Raw genomic sequence first — 22,716 nt, 5'->3', positions numbered from 1 at the left:
GGGGGGGTCAGTGCAGGCAACTATCATTCCTATTCAAGTTCTATGTTTGTAGATATGTGTTCAAGGGGCTGGTTTTGCCTGTTTTGAGGGATGAAAAATCTGAGTTTCCGAGAGAAAAATCCTCCACATCCGTAGACCAGCTAATTCGCCTTTAGTTGAAAAGACCTTATATAAAAGTTCCTCGCGTGGTGGACAGGAATCGAACCCAAGTCTTTCCGACGGCTTCGTCTATACTAAGCTATTGTGATGGTGTGCTGTGTTCATTGGCAAAAATATTGAACAACAGTCCACAATTTCCAAATAATAGAAACGACAATATTAGTTAAATTATTACAGGTATCTATTTGCTCAAAAACTATTTGATAGTAAAATCAACTGAAGGAACTCTTACTGGACGTAATTTACTCTAGTAAATAAATGAAGTTTCCAAGGGAATGAAACTACAGTATTTTCTCCTCGAGGATGAACATGATTCGATAATTCAGCACAAACACACATATACACATAAAGAAAGTGAGTGATAAGTCAACTAGTGAATTTTTTTCAGTGGCTGCAAGTGAAATTTATTCATAGCTATAGCTTCATAGCTATAGCTATGAAGATGTGAGACAAACCGTGATTTACGGTGGTTATATTTGACCTTCATCTGAATTAAATTAGTGTATCGTGAAAACTGTAAGTAGCATTTGCAACGCAAAAAATCTATTGAGACAGAACATAAATATGAAGTTATCGTAAAACCCTTAGGGGTATGAGGAAGAGATAACATTTTGAAAGATATCTTGTTTTATTCGAGTTTATAAACAGTTTTCATTTTTCATGTTTTGTCTTATAAAATGCTTTTCGTTTTTTTCTTTTAATATTGCCTTAGTTTCAATTTTTTTTTCTGTTCTCGATTCAGATTCTTTTTATATCGCATCAAGACGAGTTATCTAAAACTGGATCTGATCCTGTACAGATTTTTAAATTTCACTACAGCAACTTTTGAAAGTTGTATTTTGTGGCTTGTGTGTGTTTTTCTGGAAGGCTTGTCTGTTTTGCGGGATGTGTTAAACCGTCTCCAGGTTTTATTGCTTCATTTTTAATTTTTTTTACTGAATTTAGGCACTAATATCAACACTTTTAAACTTTTATTTTACATCCTCTTGTGTTTACAAATACAAACAATTGGTTAGGTGAAAGATGGATATTACTTGTGGCTTGAGTGATTTTAAAAAAGTGTTATGTTTGGTCTTTAGAGCACGGTTTCCTATGTAAAAAAAAAAAAAAAAAAATTCAAACAAAATAAATAAAAAATAATAAAACATTGATAAGAATTTCCTTAGTCTGCCCAACTTACAACCTTTCGTGGGTGACACACACACACAAACTGACTACCTTGAATCATTAATTATGTTCTATAATAAATTTACTGGTGGTGATACTTAAATTATTCGTTAATAATACGAAAAACGAAGGAACATTTTGTGCGATTCGTAGTTGTCAGGAATTAGCTCTTCCTTTGGTCTTAATCAACTTTCTACTCTTCCACAAAATATTCTCCACCAATTTGTACGAATCAGGCATTTTGACCCATCTTCTTCAATGTCAGCGTCAGTGCCCATGTGCTATCTTGGAAAAACAGGTCTGACCAGCTCCCTACATTCCAGCTTGTCTCGGTGGTATTAAGCTGGGCTGAGATTGGTGCTCTATGCAGGCCAGTCAAAGTTTTCGTCATTTTTCTCAAACTATATCGTAATAATATTTGCAATATGACATAGAGCAGTGTCGTGCTGAATGAGACAGGTCTGTTCCGTAAAACTGCTACAATGTAGGTTGCATTGAATTATCCAGTTTCAATTGCAAATCTGTTGGAGTTCATCCTTCAGGACATTACAAGCAAACGTCCAAATCCATATCTAAGACATTGCTCCAGACCTTTACATCTCCACTACTAATATTTACATTTGGGATGATACACTCGGACATAAGGCACACCCATACCGACATTCATCCATCCGATCGGAAAGATGCGTAACGTGATTTGCCACTCCATGTCAAGGATTTCTAATGCTTTACGGCAGTGTTTCTCAACATGGGGCGTACGCCCAACAGGGGGGAAATTTGAATATTTTGGGGGACAATTAGAAAATGTACATGTGATGAAAAGCCAAACGGCTATTTTTTCTGGAGAAGTCAATTAAATTAAGGGGAGACAAATCCCTTATTATTTTTTATGTAATTTTTAATTGACTTCGCCAGAAAAAATAGCCGTTTGGCTTTTCATCTTAGTTATATATATAATGTATGGGCACACCTTTCTAGCATTCGTGTAGTGAAGGTATGTAAGTTCTTTTCACTTAAACTTTGATGTCATCCAGGTCTACCTACTCACTGATGAGACCTCAAAAAAAGGTTGAAACCGGTCTGGGTAGTGACCTCTCCTCATAATGTAATGACAGTATTACATCTCCTAGGAGCTGTGTTTTTACATTATGAGAAAATATCAAGGATAGTGAGGGAGCTTGATCCACCTTTGCTTCGAGTTGCCTTGGTGTTGTACTATCGGCGAATCCAAGCGTAAGTGGTCACTTACGCTTGGATTCGCCGATAATTCTTCGGCATAAAACTCTTAGATCGTAGTTTTCGATCTTAGAGTTTCGCATACTGGCTGTAAAATAATAAGGGATTTTTATCCCCTTAATTTAAAATGCACATGTATTATAATAAATTTATAATAAATTTAAATTAATAATATTCAAAATTTATAAAATATTTATTATACATAATAATATGTATTCTAAATATTATAATATAAATATGTATTCTAAATATTATAATATAAATATGTATTCTAAATATTATAATATAAATATGTATTCTAAATATTATAATATAAATATGTATAAATATTATACTTTTTCAGAATTTGGCTGACTATTATGCTAGAGGGGGGGGGGGCATCAAAATCTTTGAGACGTTGAGGTGGGGCATGATTCATAAAATGTTGAGAAACACTGCTTTACGGAGTAGGTGCAATGCTGTTTACGTTGATGTCAGCGATGTTCATTACTACAGATGAATGTTTACCTTATAAACAGTGTAAAGCAATATAGGAATGTAAAACATTCCAATCATTTTTGCAAAGCAAACAACAAGGTGTCACAATAATTATTTCAACATGGCGTGCAATGGCAGCAAATAAAATCCATATTTTAGATTTAAAACTCCTCAAAATAGATATACCCAGCATATCAGAAGTAATAGTACGATAACTGATAAGTATGTCATATCCGTCCAGCTATGCGACAGTTTTCTAGATAGTAGCTCCTAGCGGAAATTAATCGTCAATGCAATATTGCGTTGTAAAAACTTACGGCATCAAAAGCACAGTTTGATCCCTTCTGGAACTATGCAGATACTCGCACATCAGTACATACTAAAAGCTGTACCATAATTTCCGATATCAGGAGACTGCGGTATTTATTTTACAGTTTATTCTACCTGTCTACCTGATAGCATACTCGCTTATATAGTAGTCCCTGTTTATTATTATTATTATTATTATTATTATTATTATTATTATTATTATTATTTAGTCGTAATAGCATCTACTGTAAAAGTATAAATGTATGATTCTGAGTAAGTAATGAGTTTATATGGAGCAAGCCCAGCCACCCCAACACGGAGGGTCATAAGTTTCTTTGTAGAAGTATAATAATAAAAAGACGTTCACTTATATAGATGTTTAAATTATCATGACAATTTTTTTTATTATTATTAGTAGAACTAAATCGAAATAAACTTTAAAATATACACAACTCGACCTCTAATTAAAATAAGCATCTTCTAAAAAAAGAAAAAAAATAGTAATAATAAATAAACCTGACACCTCACTTACATGTCCGCTTAAATTGTATAGCATGCCACTGTTAACCAGGTGTGTAACATATATTACAAAATATAACTATTATTTTAATTATGTACCTTCAGACATTTTTTATAAGCCAAACAGTTTCTTCGAGTGACGCATGTATAATCATTACTTGTTATTTATACCGTTAATATCATCGTGTTTATTATTATTATTTATATTTATTTTAAAAAAATAATATATCTGATAGTTTTGGGATGAATTTTAATACCAAATGCAATAATAATGTTTTAATTACGTATATGTAAATATTCTCTATGATAATAAAACTTTGTCATTCTCAAAAATAAATAAATAAAAATAGTGTTTGTGTGTAACACGTAACAGGCAAACGTCTCATACAAAGATGAACAAAGATATAAAACTTTGTCATTCTCAAAAATAAATAAATAAAAATAGTGTTTGTGTGTGTAACACGTAACAGGCAAACGTGAAGATGAACAAAGATACAAAGCAGAGTGTAATATCGGATTTAAGGTTCATCGAGGAGTTATAACTCCAGTAGGTATTTATATAATAATAATAATCATACTACTAATAATGTGAAAGCTATGCAAAAATACGAGTTAGTAACCTATGAATAATCAAGAGTATTAATTATTATTTTTATTAAATATGAAATAAGTTGAATATTAAATATTAGCGAAGATTGAGCAACCTTATTTTATAAAAACAATAGCATTTACGATATCAACACTTGTCTGTTTATCACAAACTGCTTTTTTTTAAATTTCTTATTCGTGATAGGAAATCGCACAAAGGAAACTAAAAACAAAAAACAAACGAACAAACAAAAAAGAAATATTGAAAATTACTACGCAGATAAGCGATGCTTTTTCTAATGGTAGTCAAAGCTTTCAATTTTCAGAATATAATAAATTCTAATTTATACATAATCATATATTTGTCTACAAGTACAATATAAACTTCTGTAATAATCATCTCACCTTTAAATCATGAAACAATAATCAGCTAAATTACAACAGTGGCTTAATAACTAAAAGAGGCTTGCAAATATTTAAAACAATCTTAATAAAATTAAACCTTTCTCTCGAATACGAAAAGCGTTCGTTTGACTCATTTCCAGAACAATGTCGTAAAGCAATGCGACACCTAGATTTTTTAATTTAAAATATTTCAAAACATATACTTTATTTATTTCATTATATATATTACATTATATACATGAGTACACTGAAGTGAAGCATGTAAAATACGGCATCATGTCTTATAAAGCGAAGATATATTTATCTTCGTAGGTATTATAGGTAAATCTCTTATTGCTTTTAAGTGCAAATTATCATAATTTTATTGCTGTTTTATACGCTAAATGATCATCATAATTTTGACTGCTGTTTTCTATGCTGTTTTATATCCTCTCTCCAACGAACAAGTCGTGGATTCAAATCCCGCCGTAGGTATGGATGGTTGTCTTTAGGTGGAATATGAATTTCATCGAACAGTGCGAGACCACTGCCCTGTTTATTGGAGGCCTGAAGTGTCTTGAATACAGATGCAAAAATTAAAAGTAAAAATTAATAAAATAATAGAATAAAAAAAATTCTTAACCCACTCACCGTACTATAAGCTTATAACCTTTCGTAGGGAACCACTTAGAAAAAAAAAAAATTGGAGCTCATTCGTCTTCAGTAAAACTATTTATATTTGACATTGTGTGTGTGTGTGTGTGTGTGTGTGTGTGTGTGTGTGCGTGCGTGCGTGCGTGCGTGCTTTAACCTTCTTCAGTTTGGAAGAGGACAAGTTATATGTTGTATTTTGTGTGTTTGGCAATTTACTTTTTAAAATATTCCTAAGATCTCGTTTGCTAGTTCCAAAATCAAAATAACTGACTTTTTATGTTTCCTGATTTTTGTATAGATAATATCTATAAGAAAATCTGCGTTATTTATTACATACATGTTATCCATACCCAGTGGCGTAGCTAGGGGGGGGGGTCAGTCCCGGACGGCATTTTGCGTGTAAGAAATCTTGCCATACTGTCTATAGAACAGCAACTCGGTGATGAAATAGACTTCGACAATGTCATCAACGATTTTGGTAACGAAAAGCAAGCAAAATAACCGAATAAGAAACTCAAAGATTGGAATCAGAGAGTTTCATGCCGAATATAGTAAACTATAAAAATATTGGCGATTCCAATCTTTGAGTTTCTTATTCGGTTTTAAAACAATGTGGGATTTAATATCCCCTTTATTTAAATAATGTTTATATAGCCGAAATGAAGCCTATTGGCTCTTTATATTTAAGTAAGAAAATAACATTTTAAAATGTTGGAATTGAAGTTTTACTTCAAAAATAAATATAGTGTTTTATTTCCTATACGTCGTTTTCACTTTTTGTAGTATTTTTGGTGTGTATTGAGAGGGGCGGCAAACTTAGGAACCTTCCCGGCAAAAGCGCTAGCTACACCACTGTCCATACCTCCTCAACCTCTCAGTGTAGAGGTATACAAACGTGGCTAGATCCGCGATCTCAAGCTACCACCCTTGCACGTCTCATGGATATTCCTATTTCTTTACATTCTCTTTTTTAAAAAGCTTGTAGGATTTGCTATGGCTTTCGTTTGTTTTTCTGTTGTTGTTGAGTTTGTTTAAGGTATCGTCTCAGGCAAGTTCAAGTCGTTGAACAGAAAATATAACGGTTAGGGGTATCGAAGAAACTAAGGCTACCATAGTTTATTCGATAGTAAATCCAAACCACATCACCCATCTAGCCTAAACAGTGATTCGTGAATGAAATTACAGTCTTTAAAAAAAGCCTTTTCTCAGTACATTTTCAATTTAATTAGGTTAGAAAATTATTTACCTCAACAGTTTCATAAAATAAAATAAAATAAAGCGATATCAAAAGCAATAGAAAAATGTTGTTGATTATTCAAGTAACTTAAAGGAGGGGCTGTCTTGTTTTGTTTTGTAATGGAACTTTTCGGTCTGTCGAATCAACAGAACACATTGAGTTTTTTAATAATAAATTAACCATAATAATAGATTTTAACATTAAAATAATAATTTTGAACTTTTAAGGATTTAAGAGGGCACTACATTCTAAGGTTTAGAATGTTGCAATGGCCTCTTAGATCCTTTAAATACTTTGGACCTAAGCAATCGTCTCTCGCTACTCTCAATAATTCAACTCTGGTTTGGTATGCATGGATGGATGCTTAAACAGTGAGTAATGTTGGTGTTTAGAGGAGAAGAAGACACACTTTCGGGAGCTGTAATTAACTAACCACATTTAATTAGTTATTAAAATGACTTACGCATAATATGAGACATCAAAATTGCCGAAATTTACCAATAATAAGTTTAATAATATATATTTAAGGAAGAAACTTTAGCTTATAATATTTTGTTTACTCATGTTCTTTTTTATTTAATCTAGATTTTTTCCTTCAGTTTCTTTAATTCTTAAAGTTGTGATCTGAGAATTAGGGAAAAAGATTATTTACTATGTGAGGCCTAATAAATAAGTCATAGTTCAGTTGATTTTTTAATTAACAAAAACGAACACATCCAATTCAATCAAATCTTCTAGAATAATTAATTATGAGAAAAGGAAGTTTATGTTTTTTTGATGGCAATGTCAGCGCATGCTCGAAAAGTTTCCTGAGGTCCACAACCCATTCTGGATTGTCCATCGGGACATACATTCCAACGGTTGCCTATAAAAATAAAAATAAAAAAGAATTAATCTAAATTTTAATAATGCATTTTATGGTTGTAGCAAAATAACTTATGGAATCGGACTTTTTAAATTTTTTTTAAGCAGTAGAGAGATATTTCTGCAAATCAGAAACTTTGCATTTATTTGTCTGTTATTGGAAGTGGACGGGATTCCTATTCAAATCAGAAACAATCAATTGAAGTCCACATGAAAATTTAACAGCGTAAGACTTTTAGTTCTAAAAAAAGAATTCGTTTAGTTCTCACCGAACTTCCCAAAAAGTTTTTCTTTAATATTATTGATAGTTTTATATACAGAGCTCTGTTTAAAACATTAGCTTAAATGTATTAAAATAAAATGCATTTTTAGGGAAAATAAAAATCCAATAAATTATCAAACAAAAACTTTTTCGCAAAAATATTGTACATGAAAAAAAAATTTTTTTTCGTCTTCTTCCGCTTCAGCCAAACTCTGTATCTGTTCGTTAAAATCGATATATCCCTACACACTTATCTATCAGAAAGAAGTAACAATCCTCTTCGTCAATACTGACGCTGTGAAATTTTTAACAATTCAATTACATTGAATTTTGAAACAGTGTTCCAACATCTGCCGATGTACTAGTTTAGTAAAAGAGGGCGCTAGTGGCTTATAGTTGGGAAAATTGCTGAAAGCTTGCATTAGCCAATCGTAATGATTTTTGCTAATTCTTTGAATCTTTGATGGTTTATTTCTATTTGGTTGAGCGATGAAAAAAAAGAAATAAGCGATAAATCAGTGCCCAAAATTCCTTCAAAACTGTAGGTCAATGGAATCCAATGAAATGATTATTTTACTCATAAACTATTTAAGTTATTATAAATAACTAAACTTTTGAAGTTCGCTGGAAGGTAAGAATTGAATCAGTCAATAGTTGGTCCTGAAGTAATTTGTCAGAATGTTCTCCCCCCCCCCCGTGGTTTTGAACAAACTTCTGCAATAAATCATATATTCTAGTCAGTATAGAGAACTGACGAATTTTAGTCGAAATTTTTCCTCATCTCTTCACTATTAAGCTTAGATGCTTGTAGTTCCCGTTTTCAAAACCATCTCTGCTTCTTCTTCTCATCAGTCTTCCTTTTAGCCTATCTTTTCCTTTGATATTCAGTTCTTTATTTTATTTTCTATTATCCTACATTCTTTCTATATATTTTTCTCATCTTTTTTTTTTGTTATAGAACCAATAATTTCATAGTTGTATTTTACAATATTTCTCATTTTAATTACTACTGTTATGTCTTCAGTTTTTCTCAATGTTTTCATCGGTACAATTTCATTTATTTGTCTAATTTTTGTAACTATGCGCATTTTCTGTTGCATATACTAGCACGTCTTTATAAATTCTGATTTCTATTTCTTTAATTACGTTCTTGTTGTATGTCTAAGATATCCAGATATTCTACAATCTCTTATTTCTTGATGATAGTCTACAAATACTTACTTTTTGTGAAATGTAATTTATATTATTTAGATATATTCTTGAGTATTTACATTATTAAATAATTAGTTATTTTTATTTGTTTTATAAATTAAACTTTGGGATTTTCTAGAAACTTGCATAATTCTTACTTTTTTGTTCTCTCCCTTCAAATAATCTAAAGAATTAGATAAGGAGATCGGGTTAAATCCTCTCTTATTTAGCTTAATATCAAATGAAATAATTAAAGAAGTAAACAAAACATAAAAATGTGAAATATAAATATTAAAAAATGAAAAACTTAAAATATTCCCATATATTGATAACATCGTTTCGCTAGCTGAAAATGAAGATGACTTAGACTAGTAAATACACTTAATAATATAGCCGAAAAGAAAATACGAAAACATCTGCAGTTAGTAGAATGATTTAACTGAATTAAGAGCTAATTGTGTAATGTGAAAGAAGGAGTTGAATTCGTGCATTCATTTTAGCATTAGCTCAATTGAATGTGAACATATTTTGACACTGTTTATTTTGATATCCAATTAATGAGCTATTTCAAAAAAAAAAAATGTCAAAATCAGATAAGAAATAATACCTCAATCTGTTTTACGATAGGATAGAAACGAATAGTCGTTAAGTTATTCTCAATTTGTATATGAATCGCAGAATTCTTGATAGGATATGTAAAAGTGCTCCAGTGCTCGATTATGATAGTTTTTCGATATATATCATAATCACAATGATATCAAAAATTATTATAATTCATATAAACCGACATTAGAAAATAAACTGACCTGCATTTTTGTTGATTAAAAAAATTGCTATAATTTACCGAGATCATATATTTTGTTGAAGAAATTAAAGTTCAGCAAACGAGTGTAATTAACTAATGCACGGAATCGGTACTCAAAGAGTTGGGTAATAACGATTCAACTACTCGGCCAAAATTCTTTCTTCTGTAAACTTCCACATACTGGAGCTCTTTTCGTAAATTGATAACATGTGCAAACTCTTTTTTTTTCCTTATCAGTATCCTCCAGGTGTAATAAGAATGAACATAACCCGAAGCTAATCACAGCCCAATCGATATCAACTTTCTACTTCCAAGCAAGAATGTTCTTCGTCAACGTCAAACTTCGAAATGCCACATACTTTGAAGAGTTGGGTGCAGTTTTTTCCCCCTTCATCATTCTATTCATTAGTTTGAAATTCCAGATTTATTGAAGGATGTTTTTATTTATTTAATACTTCTTCAATTTATTTAATTGTTCAGTTTATGATATTTTGTGTTTTCGTTAACATTTCATTAACATTAAATTACTCATTGCTTTACGTTTTCATATATTTAACTAAACATTTCAGGACATAGCCCCCCCCCCATTTCCCCCACACACAAATATGAAAGCAATCATATATTTGGTAATCAGAACAATGTGATTATTTAAAAACATTCCTACTCATATAATTTTCTTGAAATTTGCAACATGAGTCAGTTAATTATTTTCATTGAATTGTGAATATAGTGCAACTTCAAGGAGTTTTTATGTAAATGAAAGTTTTACATATCCTACCAGTCACTAATTTTATCTGTTCTATATTTAAGTAAAAAAAATCATTTGACGCCTTTTATTCTCTAATAGGGAGTAGGCGAGGCCTTTATACTCTATCTAGCTTTTGGAGACAGTGGGCAGTTCAATCTCCACCGGTAGCCAATCAGAGATAGCTGGCTCATGTCCATCACTAATTATAGCAGCCACCGATAAAGAGGCTAGCAAACAAGTGCTGCCATTTCTTGGTGCCTAACCCTAACAGGATATGTTACTGTCTCAAATAATGTGAGTACTACGGTCGATTTTCTTGAGTTTACGGAACTAAAAACCCGAGTTTCCGGGAGGAAAAACGCAATCCATTTTTCTATAAGCATTAGATCTTAGATTGAGAAGTTGGTTTTCATAAACATTATTGCTAGACAGGACAGCGAGATTATTCCTATCTCTATTGTCAGTTATGTCTGTTTTTGAGGATCTCAAGTACAGATGGAAAAAGTTCAAAAGCCTCTATAAATGCTTTCTGCGTTCTTGAAGGAATTCTATCTTAGGTTTTCTAACCAGAATATGTCTGTTTGATATGCCGAGTATTCTTACCTGTATGTTTGTTATTCTGTTGTTCTTACCTGTATAATAATGCCATTGGAGGACGCAGCGATCACACGTGACGTCAACGGGAAGTTTCAGTTGAATATAAAACTCTCGTGGGACAAATTCCGTCAACTGGTAACGAGTTCCACTTCCATCAGCCAGCAGAAGAATAAATTTATCAAGGCATTCTTGATCCACTTTCTGATTTGGTGTAACCATTGGACACAAACGAAATTCAAAAAATCCTTTGTGATTTGCTGTAATATCAACCACAACATCAATAATCTGACCAGGTTTGTACGTTCTTACAACTGTTCCCTTTCCATATCTTCCGCCATCTTCATTTGGCCGAGGTTCGGGAAGGCTCCAAGCATCCCCACAGATGCCACATTTTCCACCATTCATATCCCAATGAACCTGGAAGTAAAAATATAGTTTACATTTAGAAAATTACATAGATTTTATATTTAGAGGATAACCAATTGATTAAACAAGATATTGTTTGAAATGATGATGATAATGATGAGAAGAAGAATGGCTTGTCCATTTGCATATTTCTTTTATTAGTGCAAAATGCTTTCATTATCTAAGGTAACTATGAAATTGATGATCCGGAAACGGCTCCAAAATTTACTTAACGTTTTCTGGTGAATTTATATTTTAAAGTTAGTTGTGCAAGAGACAAAATTTCATGCAGATTCTTTGCTCCTTAAAATCCGGCATTTCAGTTGGAGAAATGCCTCTCACCTTGCCGGCTGTTGGCATGCTGATTCACAAAGGGCACTGCTCGCCCCTTATAGCGGCAGAAAGCAGCACTGCAACTGATTCCCGAATGCTACTCAAACTCAAATTTCCGAACTTTTGGGTATGGCCTCGTATAACTAGCTTGTTTAGACAAATCAGATCGGTCTTGTTAACATGTCTGATGGTTCCATATTTCTAAATAGGTCCCTGTAAACCTGGTTGATATATGGTTAATAAACAATTAGTAAACTGAAATTACTATTGAAATTCTGATATTTATAATACAAATACTTCATACGGAGAACATCAGTAACCTATATGAAGTGTCAACTTTGAAACCATGCAGAAAATAAACGATAGAAAGATTAAACGATAAAAAAATGAATAAACGATTGCGAGTTGAACATGATTTGTAAAATAAATAAATAAATAAATAATGAAACATACAGCCGACATAAATTAACTTTTAGAGAATGGGATAATAATCACAACTTATAATCGAAAACTGGTTATTATCAACGGACACTATTAGTGATGTGGATATTGTGGGACTTGCACAAATATCATTTTATATGCAACTCCCTCAATTGCCTGATTGTATATTTTACTTATTGCAATGTATCTGATACTATAAATCTTAATTTATATCTTATATAAATCTTAATGTATACATTTAATGTATAAACCTCTTAATACGAGTATATAAATCTTAATTAACAGATAGCATGAATGAATACCTAATTTTTAAAAGTTTCTCTCTCTCTTTTGTAGACCCTTCGTAGCTCAGTGGTTATCAACGATGCCTTTGGTTGGAAAGACCTGATTTCGAATCTCGTGTACGACATGAAGAACATTTATCAGGCTTTTCAGTTGAATGTGAGTTAGGCGAGAAGTCGGGTTTTTCATCGCGCAAAAGATTCAAAACAAACAAATTCTCTCTCTTTAAATATTTTCGAAATCCAAATACTTTTCCCTCCATCGAATATGACTCTCATTCGTTTTCACATTCATCCTTATTAATCATGGAGTGAAATCAAATCAAATAATAAAAAAAAAAAACTTTTGTTTTAGAATATGGAGTATTCGCTCTCTTTATTCACACTATCAGGCTGACGAAAGAATTAGCAGCAACTAACACGTAGGAAAGAAGAAAATGATTCGATGTATTTCTCGAATGGATTTTGAGTGTTTTTTTTTTTTCTTTTCTTTTATCAACGATTTTACTTCTAAATCCATAGAAAACAAACGAACTTACACTGTATCCTCCGCAATTGAGAGCGTTGTCATCGTAATTGACGGGATTGTCAAAACCAAATCTCCACATGCTGGAACGTGACGGTGGTTCAACAAGGCGTCCGTGTCCATGACCTAAGGATATGACCGATTCGACTATAAGTATTGCTAGAAAAATTCTCGGGCGCATTTTCAAGCACTTGGAGATATTCAAGGGAGGAGCAGGATGAAAAAAGTATATCGAAAGCGAAAGTATTTATATATGCATTTCCTAGTGTGTGTGTGTGTGTGTGTGTGTGTGTGTGTGTGTTTCTGTGTTGTAATTCTTTTATCGTTTAATTTTCTCGCGATAAGATGTTTACAAAAAGGATATATCCATAGATAACATTGCTTTAACTATGGTGTTATAAATACCATAACTACTTTGTTACCAAACTTCATAATTTAACGTCACATAAAATATTTCAAGGTTAATGAGAACATTGTGAAGTTATTTTTGAAATTTGAGGTCATAGTAGAGTTTCCCATCATTTCAAAATCGAAAGAGAAGGATTTTTTTTTATATTTGTAAAAAAAAAAAAAATACACAAGGTAATGCATAGAAAATTACAGACGCTTACTTGAATTTTTATTCAACGTAACAAATCAATACAATAAAATCAGAGTGACTACAAATAACCATTCCATGTGGCTTTGGAGTATTTCTGTAATAATGGATTTTCTGATTAGTGTATTGTAGCGATGGATTCATTCAACATGCGATAACACATTATTTAGCCCTAACTATTGAAAATGAGAAGGTGGGGACAATCTCCACCTTTTGCCTTCATCAATAGTTGAGTTCATGGCTATCGATTTTAAAAGCATGGAGGCAAGTACTGCAGACAATCGCGCCATCTCGTAATCCTAAACTCTAACACGTAAGTAGTGTCTGAAATAATTGCCTTCTTTAGAGATCAACCGACTGAACAACGTCTAAAAAAGTTGCTCTAGTCGGTGGCTAAAAATGAAAACCTCTAACGGTCTTCCTTCTAGCAATCTAGCATTAGGGAACCAGAAACCACAATATTTTATGACTTGATTTTATTTGTTCTTTGTAAATGACTTAAGTTGCTTTCATAAATCTTCGGAGATCATTAATATCTATAACAACTATTTTTGCCGTATCAGATACTCATTGGACTAGTTGCCTTCCATCCCTTCCTCCAAAAAAGGTCAAGTCCACCGGTCAGAGAAGGAGGAGTGCGGATTCTTTCTCTAATAACTTGAATTTTTCTCCAGAAAACTAAACAAACATATGCATTGTGTTTTAAAGCGAACTGATTTTTTTTTAATTCTATCGGCGGACTCTCTTCCACTTAACGAGGTTTCAACATGGCATACCAGAAATAATTTTGAAAAATTAAATTTTCGATCTTATCCAAAAACCACGACAACGTTATCCTCTCAACGTTGCCATGGTCTTCCTCTAAATCGCTTGCCACTAAGCCTCATTTCTGATGCTTGTTTAGCCATTGTCGCCTAACCATTCTTTCCACATGTCGAAGTGACCTTTTGAAACCTCTGATTTTATCATTTAATAGGGGGGGGGGAGAATCTATAGAGTTCGTATAGTTGTTTATTATGTCTTCTTGTCTTATTCTTCTCTATTCACCTGTTGTGTTATCTCTTACATGCCAAATGACTTTTCTAAGGATTTTATTTTCAAAGATTTGTAAGGCTTTTTCATTTTCTCAAACTAGAATAGATGTCATCTGTATATCCTAATATTTTACTGTTCTGTTTTTGTGTTATCTAAAAAAAATACAATTTTTTTTTCATTATTTAACGTAAACTACTTCTGGATTTCTGCAATATGTTTATTTATTTTTTCTTTCTTTCTTTCTTTATTTTTTTTTACATTTTTTGTTGTCGTTGTTGTCTGATTGTCATACTGGATTATTTGCTGTTCTCTTTATATCTCTGAATGAATGCCTGATATGTTTTTAAACCAATTACTTCTGTCTTTTTTCCTTTTCTTTACTGCCGGTTCACATTCGTCATTAAATCTTTTTTTTTTTCTTTTTTTTTTTTTTTTTTTGCTGTATTTTACTTTGAATACCAATTGAATTTTCTTCTGCTTACGTTTATTCTGGATTATCCTTGCTCATTTTTTTTTTTAAAGTTTTATTTTAATTGATTGTTTTAGTGCATTCATATAAGCTGCACCGATACGTGTCTAGTAGTCGTTCAAAAACAAATAAGAAATGCCTCTCAGTCTGAAATGTAGAACATCGTGTTGAAAGTCACTTCGAGAAAACAGAGACTGTCATCGGAGAAAAGGATAGGAGAGGGGGGGGGATAGAAAAATTGAAAGTGTTAAGAAGATTAGAAGAACAACTACACAAGTCGAAGATATAAGACTATTATATAAAAAAGAAAAAAAAACTGAGTTTAACTCTAATTAGATTTCTTTCATTCTGTTGACATTAATGGAACAGAACATGAAATAAGCGAAGAAAGAAGAGCCCGTTCGCTTTATAACAGGAAGACAATTTTTAAAAAAAGCTTTAATAAGGTTTAGGAAATAAACGCGTCTAGACTAACGTGTCTAGACTGATTGGAAAACCAAAAGAAGGAAATATGAGAGTTTCAAAATCAATGAAACATGAACGTAATCTAGTTAGTAGGTTTAAATTATAGCTTTATTATAATTTTTTGATATTACAAGTTTGTTTATGCAAAAGTTTTTGGGAGTTATTTTGTACTTTTCACGATTTTGGAAAAAAAAACAAAAAAAAAAACATTGTTTATGTTACACTCAGGAATCCTTTGTCTGTAATGCAACGCCATCTATGTATTAAATAGATATTATTTGATACCGCACTGTAATATCGTAATTCAATGGACATAGAATAAAAGTGCTGTTTTCTGATTTGGAGGGAGGGGGATGATAAACGAAGTCACACTTCAGATTCAATTTATTTTCTCTTTGCTATTTTATCATTATTGTTTATGCTCATTTTAATATAACTAAATAGATAGATTTAGAAGGAATGGTTTCAAATATAAATGATCGCGAACTCTTTATTATGAAATAAAAATTATTATTTTTTCACAGGCGCTATAGCACTGCACACACACACACACACACACACACACACACACACACACACACACACACACACACCAGAGATAAGTATGAATAATTCTGTGATCTGTTACAACAAACTATGAATACGTGTCCTACCTTTTTTTTGGTTTATATATATATATATATATATATATATATATATATATATATATATATATATATATATATATATATATATATATATATATATATATAGCATTTTGATTTTGGTTTAAAATAGACGGTTTTTATTTGAAAGTAGATAAAATATTGCAAATTTACAAATGCGAATAAATAAAGTAAAATTCAAGGTACATAAGAAAAAAAAAAACATTTTTTTTGTTTTATTTTTACTTAATATGTTATTCTTATTTAATTTTTAGTTTATTTTTTTATATTTTAAGTTTATTATTCTAAGTTTATTACTTCAACAGTCCAGGCATACATATAATCCAATATATATGTATTGTATTTTTTGAATCGGATTTTTTTTAATGGATTTTTGAAGCTAAGAATTTGCTACTATTAGAATGTGTAATTTTTGAAGGATTAAACACAAACTAATATCTTTATAGCGCTATCACCTGACACAGGAAACTATTCTTATTTAGGATGATGCTCAAAATGCTACAGTATCAAGAATATTGACCAGATAATTGCTCTTAAACTCTTTTTGAATGCTTTTCGCAAATTACGTAAAAACTCAGAATTTGTTTTGTACGAACAAAAGTAAGACAATATGTTTCGAAATAAGAAAATTACATGTCACAAATGACAATAAATCCAGCATTTCAATAGAGAGGCCAAAATAAATAAATAATAAAATAACGACTACGTTAAATTCAGTTATTGGCATATCAAATAACGTCATTATACATAAGCGTTATTTCGAAATCCAGTTTTATGATTGTCTTAAATCAGGGCTCCGGGCGCTCATGGGGAACGTGACCGCGCGATAAGTGCGCAATTAGTGTTGTTTGTTTGGTCAGTTAACGTTTTTTAGCTAGCGAGGTTGAATCGCTGCTGCTCACTAAATTACTTAGGATACACAGTGGATAAATCTTTTTTTTTTTTTTATGCGGCCCTCGGATTACCTAAGGCTGGACAGCCCTGTCTTAAATCATTAGAACAATAACAGTTAATTACTAGAGGTGGTGGTGAGCAGTAAATGGCGTAGTATGCAAATGTTTCGCGTTCTGTGTGGTTGGTGGATTAAAAGTGGTGGAGACGTAGTGTTGTAGAGTGGCCTCCCTCAATGAGTCTTTGGACTCCTTGGAGGTGTTACGTAATAATAATAATAATAATAATAATAATAATAATAATAATAATAATTAGATTCTAAGTAGACTGAACATAAATGTGAGTTTGTTAATTTATGAGATACTTTTGCCAAGAACTTCAGAGATGGTTTGGTGACGATGGTATTCATTTAAATATTTAAATTATAAAAAATATTTGCTGGATCCATCGGAATAGGTAAGACCATAAAATTCATAACCAACTAAGGTTGCTTCAGCCGTAAGGCATTTACGAACATTTTTTCATCTTTCATAATTATTGCTTTCCTGATAATGCTGTCTTAAATAATTTCATAAAAATTAAGAACAATTTAAATAATTGTTCACACATTACTAGCAATGTGTGGTTTTTTCAAATAAGAATAAAACTCTGAATAATTATAATTAATTGAAGTTTTATTTAAATATATAGTATAATCATCAATTCTTTTTTGGTATCTTTAGATATTTTTATTATTCATAATGATCAGGTTTCTTCTTCTGTATTTTGTATAATTTATTTTCTTAAAAAATATTAAAAAAAAAATTGGTCGACGTACTCAAGAAATAGCAGTGTTGAGTTTATTTGATAACCGACGCAGTTCCACAGAGCGGCATAAAAGTACATAAATAACAGATAAGAGATGCTTGCAGGTTACCCAAAATTCTCTCTAGTCCCATAAACCAGGATTACTTTGTGGACTGATCCGGGAGCATAGATCGATTAAAGTAATCCTGAGTGTGATGAAACTTGCATACAAGTGTGGCTATCTTCCCCTCCCCGCGTTTTTTATTTACTAATCCTTGTTTTGCTATATTTGCTTTTTTTTTATCCTTCTTTCTTTCATGAATTTTATTTATCCTTGGCTATTGTTTGTAGTGATATTCTGGTCGAAATATCAGGTGAGTGGATAGTTGACTCAACAGTGTTTGTAAGTTTCAATATGTAGAACTTGTATTTTTGATGACGTCATATCCAACTTCCTGCATTCGGTTGTATTACCCATAAATTTAATGGCATTTTTACTTATTTATTTATTTTTACTTTATTCCAGTTGAGAAAGTGTGCCTTAATGGTGGTATGGAAGTGCACGAGATTTTAGTTTTGGTAATCTATTTTCACTATCCATTCGTGTATAAAAACAGAGAAAAAAATGAATTTGAGAATTTCAGATTTACTGTTTTTCATTTATTATAAAAGTTGTTCGTTAGGTAAAGCTTACAGTTTGATTAATAATGGGAATATTAACATCGCATTTCTGTAAAGCAACTTTACATTACGTAACCGAAGTCATTAAATATGTGCATGTAAGTATGTAGTAACAGATAGTCAGATAATACAAATCAGCAACGAAATGTTACGCTTCGAGGTTTTGTGTTGGGAAAAAAAAAAAAAAAAAAAAAGAGAGCGGAATCAATGTAGCTTTTGGTATGATGCGTACCGACCATGGGATAAGTGTGGCCCACCCACCCACTCCTATATTAAATAGAAAATAAAATCGGATTAATTTTAAGAAGCTAATTTTTATTATAATTAAATTCCGCCTTAATAATTTTCATAACAGATACACTCACAATGATTTCGAGTAATTAATTTTGCTGCAGCGTTGGAAATGTGTGTGGTGTTTCTGATTATGTAATTGTAATTATTATTAATTATTATTACCCATTGCGAAGGGCGCTTCACAATACACAACCCACCGTCTACACTGTACACTAATTTGCTATATACATATACGTCACTATTCATACTTTGCATGTTACTCATTCTTTGCATCTTCGCCATCTTCTTCTTCTTCTTCTTGAGTATTTTGCAATTGAGCAGGTTCTTCTTTTAGTAGCAGAAACTTCCCTTCCACTCTCTTCTGTTCTGAGCCTTCTCTTTCAAGGTTGTGTACCCGTCTCCATTCAGCACGTCATCTAGCAGTTTTCCTTCCTCTTCCTCTTGATCTTTCTCTGTCTATTTTACCTTCGATGGCATCTCTGATGATTCCATTCCCTCTCAGAATATGTCCGATCCTGTTTTCCTTTCTTCTTTGTATCCTCCTTAACAGACTTAATTCTTCTTCTACTCTTTTTAAGACCTCTTCATTAGTTATTTTATCTGTCCATTTGATTTTTTCCATCCTTCTCCAAATCCACATCTCAAAGCTTTCCAAAATCTTAATTTCTTCTTTCTTCAATGTTCGAGTTTCAGCTGCATGTTACGCCATCTACCGCCGACTAATTAACACATTACTATTTACCATCTACGCACAACGTCATCTACTTTCCACTAATTAATTTGCTTATTTGCGTACGTCAGTATATAACTTTAAACCAAATTATACTAGAAAACTTTGGCAACTCTTCCCTTAGATTCTCCAAACTTCGGAAATTGTATTACTTCCAAAAGTTTAAATTTTTGAGACATAATCACGCAGAGTATCAATTGTGATTTGTAATAAATGCATTGCATTTTTTATCACATAATTTATAAAAAAAAATTATATTGTTTTTAAAAAAAAGCAATCTTAACTGAAATAATCAGTCATTCGAACTGGTTAAGGTAGAATAAAAAAAGAGGTAAAGTAATTAAAAGACAGGTCGGGAAAAATAAGAAGTGCTATGTATATATAATTGAACTCCATGTATATACAGTATGCAGTTGGCAAAATCTCTCTTTAAGAGGAAATCGAGAAAAGAAACAGCCGCCATCTATCGGCTAAAACGTGAGCTAAAATATAATTATATGCATTAAAAAAGAAAAGAAAAAGTAAATGGATAAATAATTAAGTTCAAAAACAATAAGGAAATGTTAATATTTAACATTAAAGTTTTTAGTAAAATAAAAACACATTTTTGTGTATTTTATTTAATTTCCGAATTATCTAATCTTTGGTCATTTCAAAATGATTCCAAAGAAAGTATGTTATGTGTGTAATTTTGAATCATATAGGGCATTTTATTTATTTATTTATTGACCAAAGATTTTTATTCGATTCAAATAAAAACTATTTGTTTTATTATTTAATTATTATTTTATGTTATTTTTATTCAAATCAAATCATTTGTATTTGAATTGAATAAAAATAACATAAAATAATAATATACATTAAATCTAACTAATTACATCCACATTTCTTCCACGCAATGATGATCCTTTCAGTATAACAGCTCGTGATAAATTCACAGGATCTATTCTGCTCGCCACGTTCTGCGCACGTAAACAAAGCAGGATATAACAAAACAAATAGTGTGTATGTTATGTGCGTAATTACAGAAGCAAAAAAATAGTGGATACGAATGTGATACTTGACAGAGGCTAACATGGTTTTGTTAAGGAGAGGTCTTGTCTTTGCAATTGACTCTGTTTTTGTAATTGAGTAACGATAGAATTGGTTAAAGCAGTGGTTGCCAAAGTGGTCGATATAGACCCCCAGGGGTCGATATAACATTGTTAGGGGTAGATTCGGGCTCAGGGGTCGATAGAAAAATATAAGACATTATTGTACGGGTAATATTTAATTCAGTTAACTTGGATTACCTCCATCCTAAATGACAACGCAATTAAGAGTGAATCGTGGGAACAGTGACATGAATAGAACCTATAAGATGGAGCAAGGTCATGAAAATAGTTATGGCGGCCAATCAAGTGGGCCAGAATGACATATTTACCAATAAACGGATGTTGGTGGTTCCCGTCCAACCGGCTCGGCGGGAGCGAGATTGAATACGCATAAGTATAAGTAAATAAGAACCGCGCACGTGTTGATCCCAGTCTCATTTTTGCGCATCGACATACAAGTGAGCGTTAATGTTCTAAAATTCATCAACATACATATTATAATTCAATCGTTATCCATCCACGCACTAAACTTCTCTATGCTAATAGTTCAGTAGGGCTGGTAGTAATACCAGTGATATTACTAGCGATCGTAATAGTAGTAGTAAAAGTAATATAATAATATATACAATATTATGCATACAATAAACACTGTAACTATAAAATAAACAATCTAAAAATTCATATAAGCGTCTTTTTTTGCTTGTCCTATTATAATTACGTAAGAGTAAAATAGAGGAGGTCGATAAAAAGTCAAGAAACTCTTGAAGGGGTTGACGGTCAAAGAAGTTTGGCGCCCCCTGGGTTAAAGGTAATGTCTATAATATGATATTGCTGGATTTAAAGGAACTATAAAAAATTCTTTATTCTTCTATGGTGATAAAGTCACCAGAAGACGTCATGTACCAAGAGCCGCATTTTATTTTTACTTATTCAAAATTTAATATTTTCATGTATGTCATTTTTTTTTAAATTTTATTTCGTGTGCGAATTACAGAAAACGTAAGAGCATACATATAAATGATTAAACGCATACATTTAAAGAAATAGACATTAAAAGAATTGGAATTAAAAGCATACATTAAAAGACAAAAATGCCACTTGCATGAAATATTAAACAAAAACCTAAAATGTCAAATTTCACTCATCCAGTGACTAATATACTTTAAAGCTGATTGAACGGGAGATGGTAAATCCCGTTTTATTTTATAGCCCGGTACGAAACTCGGGTCGAAATCCATCGACATCCATAGAGTTTCAATGCCGAAAAAACTATCGGCGGAACCAATTGTAAATGATCACTTGGGTAGTACAACATCAGGGCAACTCCATGCAAAGGTGGAGCAAGCTCCGTCACTAACTTTAATATTCTCTCATAATGTAAAACTCAGCTCCTAAGAGATGTATAAATATAAATACTGTTTTACATTATGAGAAGAGGTCATTACCCAGACTGGTTTCAACCTTTTTTGAGGTCTCATCAGTGAGTAGGTAGACCTGGAATATCAAAGTTTTAAGTGAACCGAAACTTACATACCTCTACTATCTTAGGAGCTGGGTTTTACATTATGAGAGAATTTAAAGTAAGTGACGGAGCTTGCTCCACCTTTGCATGGAGTTGCCCTGGTGTTGTACTACCCAAGTGATAATTTACACTTGGTTCCGCCGATAGTTTTTTCGGCATTGAAACTCTATGGATGTCGATGGATTTCGACCCGAGTTTCGTATCCGGCTATAAAATAAAACGGGATTTACCATCTCCCGCTCAATCAACAAATTTGCCGGTAAAATAGCCTTTCGGCTGATTATCTTTGTAATACTTTAAAGC

The 22,716-nt window shown here is 31.9% G+C and overlaps 1 protein-coding gene across 1 annotated transcript; it reads right to left on the bottom strand.

Annotated features, from left to right (window-relative positions):
- Positions 1 to 7,410: 7,410 nt before the first annotated feature.
- Positions 7,411 to 13,414, bottom strand: LOC150101466 (uncharacterized). Its single transcript, XM_090400380.1, has 3 exons — positions 13,197 to 13,414; positions 11,233 to 11,614; positions 7,411 to 7,595 (listed from the first exon to the last, which is right to left on the bottom strand). The coding sequence occupies exons 1-3, from the start codon at positions 13,362 to 13,364 to the stop codon at positions 7,495 to 7,497; spliced, it is 651 nt and encodes a 216-aa protein (XP_090256506.1). The 5' UTR covers positions 13,365 to 13,414; the 3' UTR covers positions 7,411 to 7,494.
- Positions 13,415 to 22,716: the final 9,302 nt, after the last annotated feature.

This window comes from Typopeltis vanoorti, chromosome 11 (assembly GCF_054136105.1).
Source record: "Typopeltis vanoorti isolate ZY-2024b chromosome 11, IOZ_Tvanoo_1.0, whole genome shotgun sequence".
Lineage (NCBI taxonomy): Eukaryota > Metazoa > Arthropoda > Arachnida > Uropygi > Thelyphonidae > Typopeltis > Typopeltis vanoorti.
Note: the sequence above shows the minus strand (reverse complement) of the source record. Positions and strands in the feature narration are given on the sequence as shown.